Source organism: Hyperolius riggenbachi, chromosome 7, assembly GCF_040937935.1.
Source record: "Hyperolius riggenbachi isolate aHypRig1 chromosome 7, aHypRig1.pri, whole genome shotgun sequence".
NCBI classification, from domain to species: domain Eukaryota; kingdom Metazoa; phylum Chordata; class Amphibia; order Anura; family Hyperoliidae; genus Hyperolius; species Hyperolius riggenbachi.
In genome coordinates, this window is record NC_090652.1 from 289,482,555 (window position 1) to 289,495,561 (window position 13,007).

Consider the following 13,007-nt stretch of genomic DNA (forward strand, 5'->3'; position numbering starts at 1 on the left):
CGGTGGAAGTGAGGGGAATGGGAGAAGCCTTTAAGGTGGCCACTAACGGTCCAATTTCTAGCGAAAAATCAATCGAACGATCAGAAATTCAGATTGGATTGGTTGTAAATAATCTCCATTGATGGGCACAATCTATTATGAACGATTGTAAAAATAGTCGTCCGATTTGATTTTGGTCAAACCAAAATTTTGATTTTCTTGTTGGTTGTGATAGATAGGAAGCAAGGATTGGTTCGTTGATGGTGTAGTGTACGATTTTTCTTCCGATCAGAATTATCTCATCGTTCAAATGATTTTTCACAAAAATTGGATCATTAGTGGCCACCTTTAGATTATTCCAGAGGCTTCACTCCTATTTGGGGACTTTTTTTTGTTCAGGTAAACTCCAAAGGCAACCTAGTAGAGATTTACCATAATATATAAAATAAACCTCCTCCTAAGAAAGGTTTGTAAATAGTGTGGGACGTGGGAGTGGGGGGGGGGGCATTACTTTTCTTCAGGGGGCTGCTCCCTAGCGCCCCATCTATATGCACCTCGTCCTCTTCTCCAACCAGGCCCGCATCTGCTGCAGTGTGAAGAACGCAAAGCGTACCGGTAGCTGTGTACTGCTAGATGTAGTCCTTCAGTGAGAGTAGACCTCTTGGCTGAGAGATGTACTGACACTGAAGGACTACATCTCCCATAATGCATTGCAGTGGCCGGTAACAAGTGACACTGCCATGGGCAATTTGAACTGTGGCACCTGTGAGACTGACAGAAGATGTTACGCGATCGGCAGTGTCGTCGGTACTCCTTGGCAGACTTCTGAAGGTTCCCCGAGTGCTTTTGAAACTGGGCACAAATCTCTATGGTGTATGCGTGTGCACAGTACGGATGCACTTGTCTTTAGGAGAACTTAGGACACAAGTGCTGCCAAAGGAGTGTTGAAGAGATATTCAACCTATTCAATGGGGGCGTAGCTTGAACAACGGGGACAGAGCGAGGGGCGGATCCAGACTTTGTGCTGCCTGAAGCAAACTTTGGAGGCCCCACCCCTGGAGATGCTGATATACAGGGAGTGCATAATTATTAGGCAAATGAGTATTTTGACCACATCATCCTCTTTATGCATGTTGTCTTACTCCAAGCTGTATAGGCTCGGAAGCCTACTACCAATTAAGCATATTAGGTGATGTGCATCTCTGTAATGAGAAGGGGTGTGGTCTAATGACATCAACGCCCTATATCAGGTGTGCATAATTATTAGGCAACTTCTATTCCTTTGGCAAAATAGGTCAAAAGAAGGACTTGACAGGCTCAGAAAAGTCAAAAATAGTGAGATATCTTGCAGAGGGATGCAGCACTCCTAAAATTGCAAGGCTTCTGAAGCGTGATCATCGAACAATCAAGCGTTTCATTCAAAATAGTCAACAGGGTCGCAAGAAACGTGTGGAAAAACTAAGGCGCACAATAACTGCCCATGAACTGAGAAATGTCAAGCGTGCAGCTGCCAAGATGCCACTTGCCACCAGTTTGGCCATATTTCAGAGCTGCAACATCACTGGAGTGCCCAAAAGCACAAGGTGTGCAATACTCAGAGACATGGCCAAGGTAAGAAAGGCTGAAAGACGACCACCACTGAACAAGACACACAAGCTGAAACGTCAAGACTGGGCCAAGAAATATCTAAAGACTGATTTTTCTAAGGTTTTATGGACTGATGAAATGAGAGTGAGTCTTGATGGGCCAGATGGATGGGCCCGTGGCTGGATTGGTAAAGGGCAGAGAGCTCCACTCCGACTCAGACACCAGCAAGGTGGAGGTGGAGTACTGGTTTGGGCTGGTATCATCAAAGATGAGCTTGTGGGGCCTTTTCGGGTTGAGGATAAAGTCAAGCTCAACTCCCAGTCCTACTGCTAGTTTCTGGAAGACACCTTCTTCAAGCAGTGGTACAGGAAGAAGTCTGCATCCTTCAAGAAAAACATGATTTTCATGCAGGACAATGCTCGCTCACACGCGTCCAAGTACTCCACAGCGTGGCTGGCAAGAAAGGGTATAAAAGAAGAAAAGCTAATGACATGGCCTCCTTGTTCACCAGCTCTGAACCCCATTGAGAACCTGTGGTCCATCATAAAATGTGAGATTTACAAGGAGGGAAAACAGTACACCTCTCTGAACAGTGTCTGGGAGGCTGTGGTTGCTGCTGCACGCAATGTTGATGGTGAACAGATCAAAACACTGACAGAATCCATGGATGGCAGGCTTTTGAGTGTCCTTGCAAAGAAAGGTGGCTCTATTGGTCACTGATTTGTTTTTGTTTTTGAATGTCAGAAATGTATATTTGTGAATGTTGAGATGTTATATTGGTTTCACTGGTAAAAATAAATAATTGAAATGGGTATATATTTGTTTTTTGTTAAGTTGCCTAATAATTATGTACAGTAATAGTCACCTGCACACACAGATATCCCCCTAAAATGGCTAAAACTAAAAACAAACTAAAAACTACTTTCAAAAATATTCAACTTTGATATTAATGCGTTTTTTGGGTTCATTGAGAACATGGTTGTTGTTCAATAATAAAATTATTGCTCAAAAATACAACTTGCCTAATAATTCTGCACTCCCTGTATACGGCAACTCCCAACTGTGTTTTTTCTGGAAGGACAGTCCCTCTTTGGCAACCCAATCCCTCTGTCCCTCTTTCTACCTCATTTGTCCCTCTTTCAGGTCTGATGTACAGATCGATGTAAATATATGTTGTTTTTTTTTTACTGAAAAATGTGTTTAATTAACTCTAAACTTTATTCCCAGTTTAAATTGATATATTTATTATATTCATATGTCAATATGAAGAAAAATAAACCAGGCTATAGTAGAGTCTCATTTATCCGGCACAGGCGGGGATTGCCTTTTGCTGGATATGTGTGCTTGCCGGTTGCTTGAGAAGTCAAGCAACTGCCGTTAAATATAACATTACCCCCCCCCCCTGTCCGTTTATTCAACGCTGAGTATTGCACAGCGGTATCGGCTTATGAATGCTCCTGGCCCGTCTTCTTCTCTCTTGTAGCTCCCAGAGGCTTTACAACGTCCTCCAAGCGCTGCTCCAATGCGTCACGTGACCCGGTGCAGGTCAGGTGACACGCCGGGGAGCCGTAAGAGGACACCGCAAAGCTTCTGGGAGCTACAGGACAGGAGAAGACGGGCCCAGAGCATCCATAAGTTCCTACGGTTGCCCAATATTCCGCAAGCTGCAGTAGGAACGCCCCGCATTCACCCCGCCAGGCAGTCCGGTTAGTTCAGACTGCCGGATGTCTGAGTTCTGGTTAACCGGGATTCTGCTGTAGAAAGAACCAGTGTGGTTTGAATTATAAAACAACATATTTTTCTTACGAAATCTTTATGGTATGTGTGACTAGAGGTGTGCTGAGGGTGTGGCTTAAGTGTCCCTCTTTCCTATATCAAAAAGTTGTGAGGTATGAGATCTATATCTATCTATCTATATATATATATATATATATATATATATATAGTGGGTTGCAAAATTATTCGGCCCCTTTGAAGTTTTCCACATTTTGTCATATTACTGCCACAAACATGAATCAATTTTATTGAAATTCTACGAAAGACCAACACAAAGTGGTGTACACGTGAGAAGTGGAACGAAAATCATACATGATTCCAAACATTTTTTACAAATGAATAACTGATGAATAAGTGGGGTGTGCGTAATTATTCAGCCCCCTTTGGTCTGAGTGCAGTCAGTTGCCCATAGACATTGCCTGATGAGTGCTAATGACTAAATAGAGTGCACCTGTGTGTAATCTAATGTCAGTACAAATACAGCTGCTCTGTGAGGGCCTCAGAGGTTGTCTAAGAGAATATTGGGAGCAACAACACCGTGAAGTCCAAAGAACACACCAGACAGGTCAGGGATCAAGTTATTGAGAAATTTAAAGCAGGCTTAGGCTACAGAAAAATTTCCACAGCCTTGAACATCCCACGGAGCACTGTTCAAGCGATCATTCAGAAATGGAAGGAGTATGGCACAACTGTAAACCTACCAAGACAAGGCCATCCACCTAAACTCACAGGCCGGACAAGGAGAGCGCTGATCAGAAATACAGTCAAGAGGCCCATGTTGACTCTGGACGAGCTGCAGAGATCTACAGCTCAGGTGGGAGACTCTGTCCATAGGACAACTATTATTCGTGCACTGCACAAAATTGGCCTTTATGGAAGAGTGGCAAGAAGAAAGGCATTGTTAACAGAAAGCATAAGAAGTCCCGTTTGCAGTTTGCCACAAGCCATGTGGGGGACACAGCAAACATGTGGAAGAAGATGCTCTGGTCAGATGAGACCAAAACAGAACTTTTTGGCCAATATGCAAAACGATATGTGTGGCAGAAAACTAACACTGCACGTCACTCTGAACACACCATCCCCACTGTCAAATAAGGTGGTGACAGTCTCATGCTTTGGAGGTGCTTCTCTTCAGTAGGGACAGGGAAGCTGGTCAGAGTTGATGGGAAGATGGATGGAGCCAAATACAGGGCAATCTTGGAAGAAAACCTCTTGGAGTCTGCAAAAGACTTGAGACTGGGGCGGAGGTTCACCTTCCAGCAGGACAACGACCCTAAACATAAAGCCAGGGCAACAATGGAATGGTTTAAAACATATCCATGTGTTAGAATGGCCCAGTCAAAGTCCAGATCTAAATCCAATCGAAAACCTGTGGCAAGATCTGAAACTGCTCTTCACAAACGCTGTCCATCTAATCTGACTGAGCTGGAGGTCTTTTGCAAAGAAGAATGGCCAAGTATTTCAGTCTCTAGATTTCCAAAGCTGGTAGAGACATACCCTAAAAGACTGGCAGCTGTAATTTCAGCAAAAAAAAAAAAAGAATATTTACGCACACCCCACTTTGCAGTTATTTGTAAAAAATGTTTGGAATCATGTATGATTTTCGTTCCACTTCTCACATGTACACCACTTTGTATTGGTCTTTCGCGTGGAATTCCAATAAAATCGATTCATGTTTGTGGCAGTAATGTGACAAAATGTGGAATATTACAATACTTTTGCAAGCCACTGTGTGTGTGTGTGTAGATATATATATATATATATATATATATATATATATATATATATATAATCATACATACCTCATTCAATTTATCCCTGCCCCCCCCCCCCCCCCATAAAACCCCATCACCAGCGATAGATCACTATGACACACGACCATTCACTATAGACCCTGAACAAGCATGCAGCAGATCAGTTTTTTTCTGACAATTTTCACAGACATGACAAGATTAGCTACATGCTTGTTTCTGGTTCTCCAGTGATCTCAGCTGGAAGCCCAACATCACTGCCACCCAACGGAAAGCCCAGCAGAGACTCTTCTTCCTCCGCCAACTGAGAAAGTTTGGCATGACTCAAGAAATCCTAACCAGCTTCTACACCGCCACCATCAAGTCAATCCTCTGCTCCTCCATCTTGGTCTGGTATGCTGGGGCCACCGCCAGTAACCAGGGCTGTGGAGTCGGTACAAAAATCTTCCGACTCTAACTCCGACTCCTCAGTTTCTAAAACCACGACTCCGACTCCAACTCCGGGTACCCAAAATTGCTCAGACTCCGACTCCTTAGTCTAATACTTAACATGGCTGTGGTTTTTGTACAAAAATCATGTGACTCCGACTCCCGACTCCGACTCCTCAGTTTCTGAAACCACGACTCCGACTCCAACTCCGAGTGCCCAAAATTGCCCCGACTCCGACTCCACAGCCCTGCCAGTAACGAGGACAAACTTCAGAGGGTCATCAGGTCAGCGGAGAGGATCGTTGGCTGCCCCCTCCCCTCTCTTGACCTGCTACACAACAACAGACTGAAATCCAGAACTCTGAGGATTGCAAATGATCCCTCTCACCCAGGCCACCGCTACTTCAGCCTGCTGCCATTGGGCCAGAGGCTTCGGGCCATCTCCACAAAGACCACGAGACATCGGAACTCTTTCTTCCCCTCGGCGGTCAGCCTCCTTAACTCCCTCCACATACTTCCATCAATGCAAGCCCCGACGAGCTGCGGGGCAGTATAGTGCAATGCAATGTACAGAGCAATGCATAGTGGAATGCAACTAAATATGATGCTATCTTGTGCCTACGGCTCGCTGCTATCTATGTCTCTATCTTCTCTCTGAGCTTGATGTATGTATTGTGCCAAAAACAATTCCAGCCGTGACCCAGTCATGCTTGGCGAAATAAAGTTTTTCTGATTCTTTCTGATTTCTGGTTTGACTCAGCCACTACTTCAGCCAAATAGATCAGTAGGGTTCCCAGGCAACTGGTATAGTTTAAAAGGAAATAAATATGGCAGCTTCCATATACCTCTCACTACAGTTCTCCTTTAAAGCCAGTGTGAACTAGAGATGCGAGCGAACAGTTTGCCAGCGAATCTCTATGTGCCTGCACTACTTCCGGGTCGCATGACCCGTAGTAGTACGGTTGCACTAGGCCGGCGGTGCGCGTCTTTGATTGCACGCCCGTTGCTGGGCACTCTCTCCGCATGAGCGTGACGTCACTCATGGCGTCACGCACATGCGCAGAAAGTGCCCGGCAATAGGCAGGCGATCAAGGACGCGCACCGCCGGCCCATCGCAGCCGTATTACTACCGGTCATAGCAACCTGGAAGTAATGCAGGGTGAGGGGTTCGCCGGCGAACGGTTCACGAACCATTCGAACGACATCCCTAAGTGTGATCCCAGCCTTAGCGACATGACTATGTACTATGCAAAGTGCTGTGGAATGTATTAGCAGAATATAGAAGCCTAATAATAATAAATCATAATAGTACAATATTCCTTACATTTCTCAACACCAAGCTGATTTTAGGTGACATGAAATTGAAGTCAGCTAAAACGAATGTTGTATAGTTACAGTAATAGCAGCAGACCTGCTCTCACTCCCCCACTCCCCTCACCTCCTCTCCTCTGAGAAACTCATCTTTGAGCGGAACTCGGGGTGCGTGTCAATTTTTGTGGCCGGAAGTCGAGCTGTTGCACACGAGGTACACGCTGTATATGCACCAAGGAATTCCTTCCCCCTTTCCGGTTAGGTCACGTTGCTAGAAGGAAGGAGCCGGTAGAGTCGGGGAGTCATCAGCAGCATGACCAAGGAGGAGAACCCGAGGTAAGGGATGACCGGGACCCTGCAGGGGGTGCACTTCCTGAGTGTGTGGGGCCGAGGGCGCGCTGGGACTTGTAGTTCCGAACTCTCAGCAGCTGTCAATCTGGAGTGTCACCGGCTAGCAGCACCCTGTGACGTCACCTTTACTATCAGGATTGCTGTCTACATAGCCAGTGGGGACACTTCCTATTACCTGGGCAGACAGGCAGAGCTTCCCCAGCACCCAGGATTTTATTGTTGTCTGCATAGCCAGTGAGACTTCCTGTAACCTGGACAGACAGGCAGAGCTTCCCCAGCACCCAGGATTTTATTGCTGTCTGCATAGCCAGTGAGACTTCCTGTTACCTGAACAGACAGGCAGAGCTTCCCCAGGGGCCAGGATTTTATTGCTGTCTGCATAGCCAGTGAGGAGACTTCCTGTTACCTGGACAGACAGGCAGAGCTTCCCCAGACCCCAGTATTTTATTGCTGTCTGCATAGCCAGTGAGGAGACTTCCTGTTACCTGGACAGACAGGCAGAGCTTCCCCAGCACCCAGGATTTTATTGCTGTCTGCATAGCTAGTGAGACTTCCTGTTACCTGGACAGACAGGCAGAGCTTCTCCAGAGGCCAGGATTTTATTGTTGTCTGCACAGCCAGTGAGGGGACTTCCTGTTACCTGGACAGCCAATCAGAGTTTCCCCAGAGGCCATGATTTTATTGCTGTCTGCATAGCCAGTGAGGAGACTTCCTGTTACCTGGACAGACAGAGCTTCCTCAGAGTGTAGGACCTTATTGCTGTCTGCATAGCCAGTGAGGAGACTTCCTGTTACCTGGACAGACAGGCAGAGCTTCCCCAGCACCCAGGATTTTATTGCTGTCTGCATAGCTAGTGAGACTTCCTGTTACCTGGACAGACAGGCAGAGCTTCTCCAGAGGCCAGGATTGTATTGCTGTCTGCATAGCCAGTGAGACTTCCTGTTACCTGGACAGACAGACAGACAGCTTCCCCAGACCCCAGGATTTTATTGCTGTCTGCATAGCCAGTGGGGGGGACTTTATGTAACCTGGACAGACAGGCAGAGCTTCCCCAGAGGCCAGGAATTTATTGTTGTCTGCACAGCCAGTGAGGAGACTTCCTGTTACCTGGACAGACAGTGAGGCAGAGCTTCCCCAGACCCCAGGATTTTATTGCTGTTTGCACAGCCAGTGAAGAGACTTCCTGTTACCTGGACAGACAGTGAGGCAGAGCTTCCCCAGACCCCAGGACTTTATTGCTGTCTGCACAGCCAGTGAGGAGACTTCCTGTTACCTGGACAGACAGTGAGGCAGAGCTTCCCCAGACCCCAGGACTTTATTGCTGTCTGCACAGCCAGTGAGGAGACTTCCTGTTACCTGGACAGACAGTGAGGCAGAGCTTCCCCAGACCTCAGGATTTTATTGCTGTCCCATTAGAGACTTTTCCCTAACCTTTTTTTGGACCTAGCCTAGTGAAAGGTGGCCACACACGATACAATAAAATGATCTGATTTTATGGCAAATCGATAAAAGTAATCGGATCTCCCGAAAAAAATCGAAAGCTTTTTTTTTTTTTCATTCGACTGAAAAATCTGGTCGGATTTCCAGTTTTCTTCGATTTTTATCGATCCGGAATGCCAGAAATTTTTCTAAAAGTTGTATGGTGTGTGGAAATTGCCAATTTATTAATATACACACCCTAGCAATTTTCTCAGTTTCCAATCATTTTTATCATAATTGGGGAAAAAATTGAACATAGGTGTGTGGTACATTGGTCATATTTTTGAAATGCTACAATCAGTCAAAAGAATTGATTGCAATTCTTAAATTGAACAGATATTTTAAAAAATTGTATGGTGTGTGGCCACCTTAAAGTGAACCCAAGGCTACTTGCACACTAAGACGTTGCGTTAGGTGCCACGTTAAGGTCGCATATCGTGCACCTAACGCGACGCCTGGTGCTCTTCGTTGTGGACGTCAGAGTGAGCCGCGTTGTGCAGCTCACTCTGGCGTCCGTGATGCGTACTCTTGGACGCATGCGGCATCACGTGGTCCCGCCGGCCAATCACCGCACAGAGCGGCCGCACCAGGAAGTAAACACTGCACGTCACAACGTGCAGTGAATATTAATTAGCCATGTGCCCGGCCGCTCTCCGCTCCTCCCCAACATGACTGCGCATGTGCAGACAGTCTGACGCGGCTTGAGCCGCTCTAACGCCGTAGCATGCTGCACTTTCCGGAGAACGTGCAGCGTTACATGTAACGCAACGTGAGCTGTGTGAACAGCCCACTTGTGTTACATTGCTGTGCGTTGGGGAGCGTTACAGGCTGCACTAACGTGCGCCTGTAACGTCTTAGTGTGTAAGCAGCCTAAAGGCAAGTAAAAAAAATGAGATTAACTCACCTGGGGCTTCCCTCAGCCCCCTGCAGCCGATAGGTACCCTCGCAGCCCCGCTCCGATGGTCCAGGACCCGCCGGCGAACACTTCCGGTTTGGCCATCACCGGCCGACAGGCATGGGAACGTGAGTGATTGTTTCGGCTGCAGGGGGCTGAGAGAAGCCCCAGGTGAGTTAATCCGATTTTTTTTACTTGACTTTAGGTTCACTTTAAGTCTATGAGAAATCTCGCTGCAATAAATTGCAGTAAATCTCGTCGCTGCAAAGTACCCCAAGGTAATGCGTTTTTAAAACTAGTGTGTGTATGGTGCCCCCGCCCACCATGCACCTACGAAAGATCAGACTAGCCAATCGTCTCAGCCAACCGCAGACCAACCGTTGCTAGCCTGTGCAGAATTCGGCTTGACTGTTGCCTGAGTGATCGAGTTCTGATCCTGCTGTTAAAACCCCACTGACAATGCAAAATCCCTTTCAATATGTAGTTCTCCTGGGCATCGAGTGACAGTGGGTGGAGTGGAATCACAGTAACTATCTTCACTTTCAGCCAGGTGCAGAAAATGCCACCATATTTAGGGGAATAAGTGCCCTAAAGGGGTACTCCTAATGCAGAGGCTTCTTCCATCCTCCTCTAGGCCATTCCAGCGATGCGCCCCCTGAAATGCTATCGACAAGCCCTTGTCCACGGCTCACACATGTGCAGTAGCACGAACCCTATCGGGCTCAGCTCTCTCCGGGGCTGTGAAGTCGGAGTCAGAGCAATTTTGGGGTACCCGGAGTCAGAGTTGGTGGTTTCATAAACGTCGGAGTTGGATAATTCTTGTACCCACTACTGCCCTGCAAGAACTGCGGAGTCACATCAATTTTGGGTACCTGGAGTCAGTTGTTTCATAAACTGAGGAGTCAGGAGTTGGATGACTCTTGTACTTCATGATTCGACTCCAGAGCCCGGGCTTTTTCCAATGAATCCCAAGCGGGTCCGTGCTACTGCGCATGCATGAGCTATCTGCACCTGCGTAGTAGCACAAACCTGATAGGGAATTCTGCTTTTAATTAGCCTTACTTCAAGGCTTTTTTCAGCTGCGTATCCTCTTTCAGAAGAACAGTTGAATTGCACGCTTGTGGGGGACATTTAACCTGGCAGCAATTTAATGGAGGCAAATGGCAACAGTTGTAACTTCACGCATGTCTGTGTTTGATGCATCACTACCTTGCAGCCATAACCTGCATTATGTTGGGTCTGATTATGCTCAGATGTCACTTAGTGCGGTGGCCGCTTCTCCGCTGCTTGTGTCGAGTGCTGGCAAACGACACGGCCAATGCACAGGAGCAGCGGACAGGTGGTAGATTCACCGCCTGCAGCCTCCCGCTGACAGAGGCCTGAGTTAATCAGCGATTTGCTAGCTCCAAACTGTTCAGCATGTTGGGAGAAATTTTCCCACATCCTAAAGATTACATTGTTTAACCACTTCCGGATTCTCGGAGCGTATATACACGCCCCTGAATCCAGAAGTGTATACCAGAGCGGCCGTTCCATGTCAGCTCACGGAGCGTGTCTCCGTGAACACCCTGCGAGCCGATCGGCGGCTCGCAGGGTAAATGTAAACACACGGGGAAGATCTTCCCCGGTGTTTACATGTATACGGCGCTGCTGCGCAGCAGCGCCGTAGAGGAGGTCGGCGATCCCCGGCCTCTGATTGGCCGGGGATCACCGGCATCTGATAGGCTAAAGCCTATCCCATCAGGCGCAGGACGGAAATCCGTCTTGCGCCGCTCACAAGGGGAGGGAGGGAAGGGGAAGGAGGCCAGGAAGCGCTGCGGAGGGGGGCTTTGAAGAGCCCCCCCCCCGCGCAAGCGCAAGCAGCCGGCGGCGATCAGACCCCCCCAGCAGGACATCCCCCTGGTGGGGAAAAAAGGGGGGAAGTCTGATCGCCCTGGCTGCTAGCTGATCTGTGCTGTGGGCTGGAGAGCCCACGCTGCACAGATCAGCATAAAATTTCATGGTGTGGAAGTGGTTAAAGCAGATCTGAACTTCCTCCCTGCTGTAAAAGATATGCAACAGCACAATAACCTTTATGGAAAAAACATGTTTGTTACAGCTGATACAAATCCTGCAATAAGTCTGCAATGTGTCTATTTCCTGCTTTCATGGAAGCAGACATAGGGTTAACATTCTGTGTTTACAAAGTAGCTGCTCTGCTGAGGCAGCCAGCTGAAACAGCTCAGAGATCAAATTCCATTTGTGATTAGACACAGATGAGGGGGAATTAGACAGGCTCTTCTCTCTAAATATATACAGGGTGCATTTATTTGTGTTTTCCTTCTGTCCTGAGCAAGAGTTCAGGTCCACTTTAATGAGTGATTTGGTAGCTCCAAACTGTTAAGCATGTTGGGAGAATTTTTCGTTGTTGGGAGATTATGCTGTTTAAGGCTGGCAGTATGTCAGTTGCAGGTTTGTATGTGAAGTAGCAGGATGTGTGGCTGGAACTGCTTTGCGGTGGCTTTGCCAGAGCCAGCCTGGAGTCTGCTGTTTGGCCTCGTTCACATGTAAAATTGTAATCGCAAACGCAAGAGTTTTGTGAGGCGAATTTTTGTTCCCCTCTCCTGGTGCTCCACTGCGCGCTGCGTCTCTGGTAAAAGCGCTTTGCATGAGCGGTTTTGTAATTCACTCCCTGACGCAAGTCAGAAAGTGAACTCTTTGGCTCGGAAAACAATAAATACAATGTATTTATTCTTAAAAAGGCAACCGCAATTGCTGCACAAAGCGATTTCATGAGCGTTGGTTTTCCTATACCTTCCATTGAGGCATAATCACCCCAAAAATGGGACAGCTCTTTGCTGAACACACCGCACGAACTGCGCTGATATGAACCTTCTCATAGAGAATCATTGCACAAGCGTTTTGTGGGTGATTTTAAAAGACCAAAAACACCCCTAGTGTGAATGAGCCCTTTGTGTTTACAGCAAAATGTAAGAATCATATTGCAGTAATAATCTTGCGATCTAGGCTCACTGGAGTAACCGTCCATCTTCTCTGTAACAGGCAGGATCTGTAGCCTTTGGCTGGGTGTAGAGATTTCAGCTGCGTGATGGAGATTGCATCATACAGGCCAGTCCTGTGTCTGCAGGAAGGGAACCGCTAGCAGGATTGTGAAAGGGTTCTATCGTTTATGAAAGCCAATTAAGTTTCAGTTTCCTGCAGTTCTCTCAGAAAAATGTCTCAAAGGACAACTGAAGTGAGAAGAATATTTTTTTTTTTTTAAACAATACCAGTTGCCTGGCAGTCCTGCTGGTCTATTTGGCTGCAGTAGTGTCTGAATCACACACCAGAAACAAGCATACAGCTAATCTTGTCAGAACCTGATCTGCTGCATGCTTGTTCAGGGGCAATGGCTAAATGTATTAGAGGCAGAGGATCAGCAGGACTGACAGGTAACTGGTATTGCTTAA

At 47.1% G+C, this 13,007-nt stretch overlaps 2 protein-coding genes across 5 annotated transcripts in view; one reads left to right on the forward strand and one right to left on the reverse strand.

Moving 5' to 3' along the window:
* The window catches only part of LOC137525097 (histamine N-methyltransferase A-like), a 345,938-nt gene extending 338,790 nt beyond the window's left edge, over positions 1-7,148 (reverse strand). For all 4 annotated transcript variants that reach the window (XM_068245905.1, XM_068245907.1, XM_068245904.1 and 1 more), the window contains exon 1: positions 6,961-7,148. The gene's annotated coding sequence lies outside the window, so the exon portion shown is untranslated. The remainder of the gene's footprint in view (positions 1-6,960) is intronic.
* The window catches only part of DARS1 (aspartyl-tRNA synthetase 1), a 152,643-nt gene continuing 146,700 nt past the window's right edge, over positions 7,065-13,007 (forward strand). Inside the window, exon 1 of the mRNA XM_068245891.1 lies at positions 7,065-7,169. Within this exon, the coding sequence (XP_068101992.1) occupies positions 7,147-7,169 (23 nt within the window). The 5' untranslated portion in view covers positions 7,065-7,146. The remainder of the gene's footprint in view (positions 7,170-13,007) is intronic.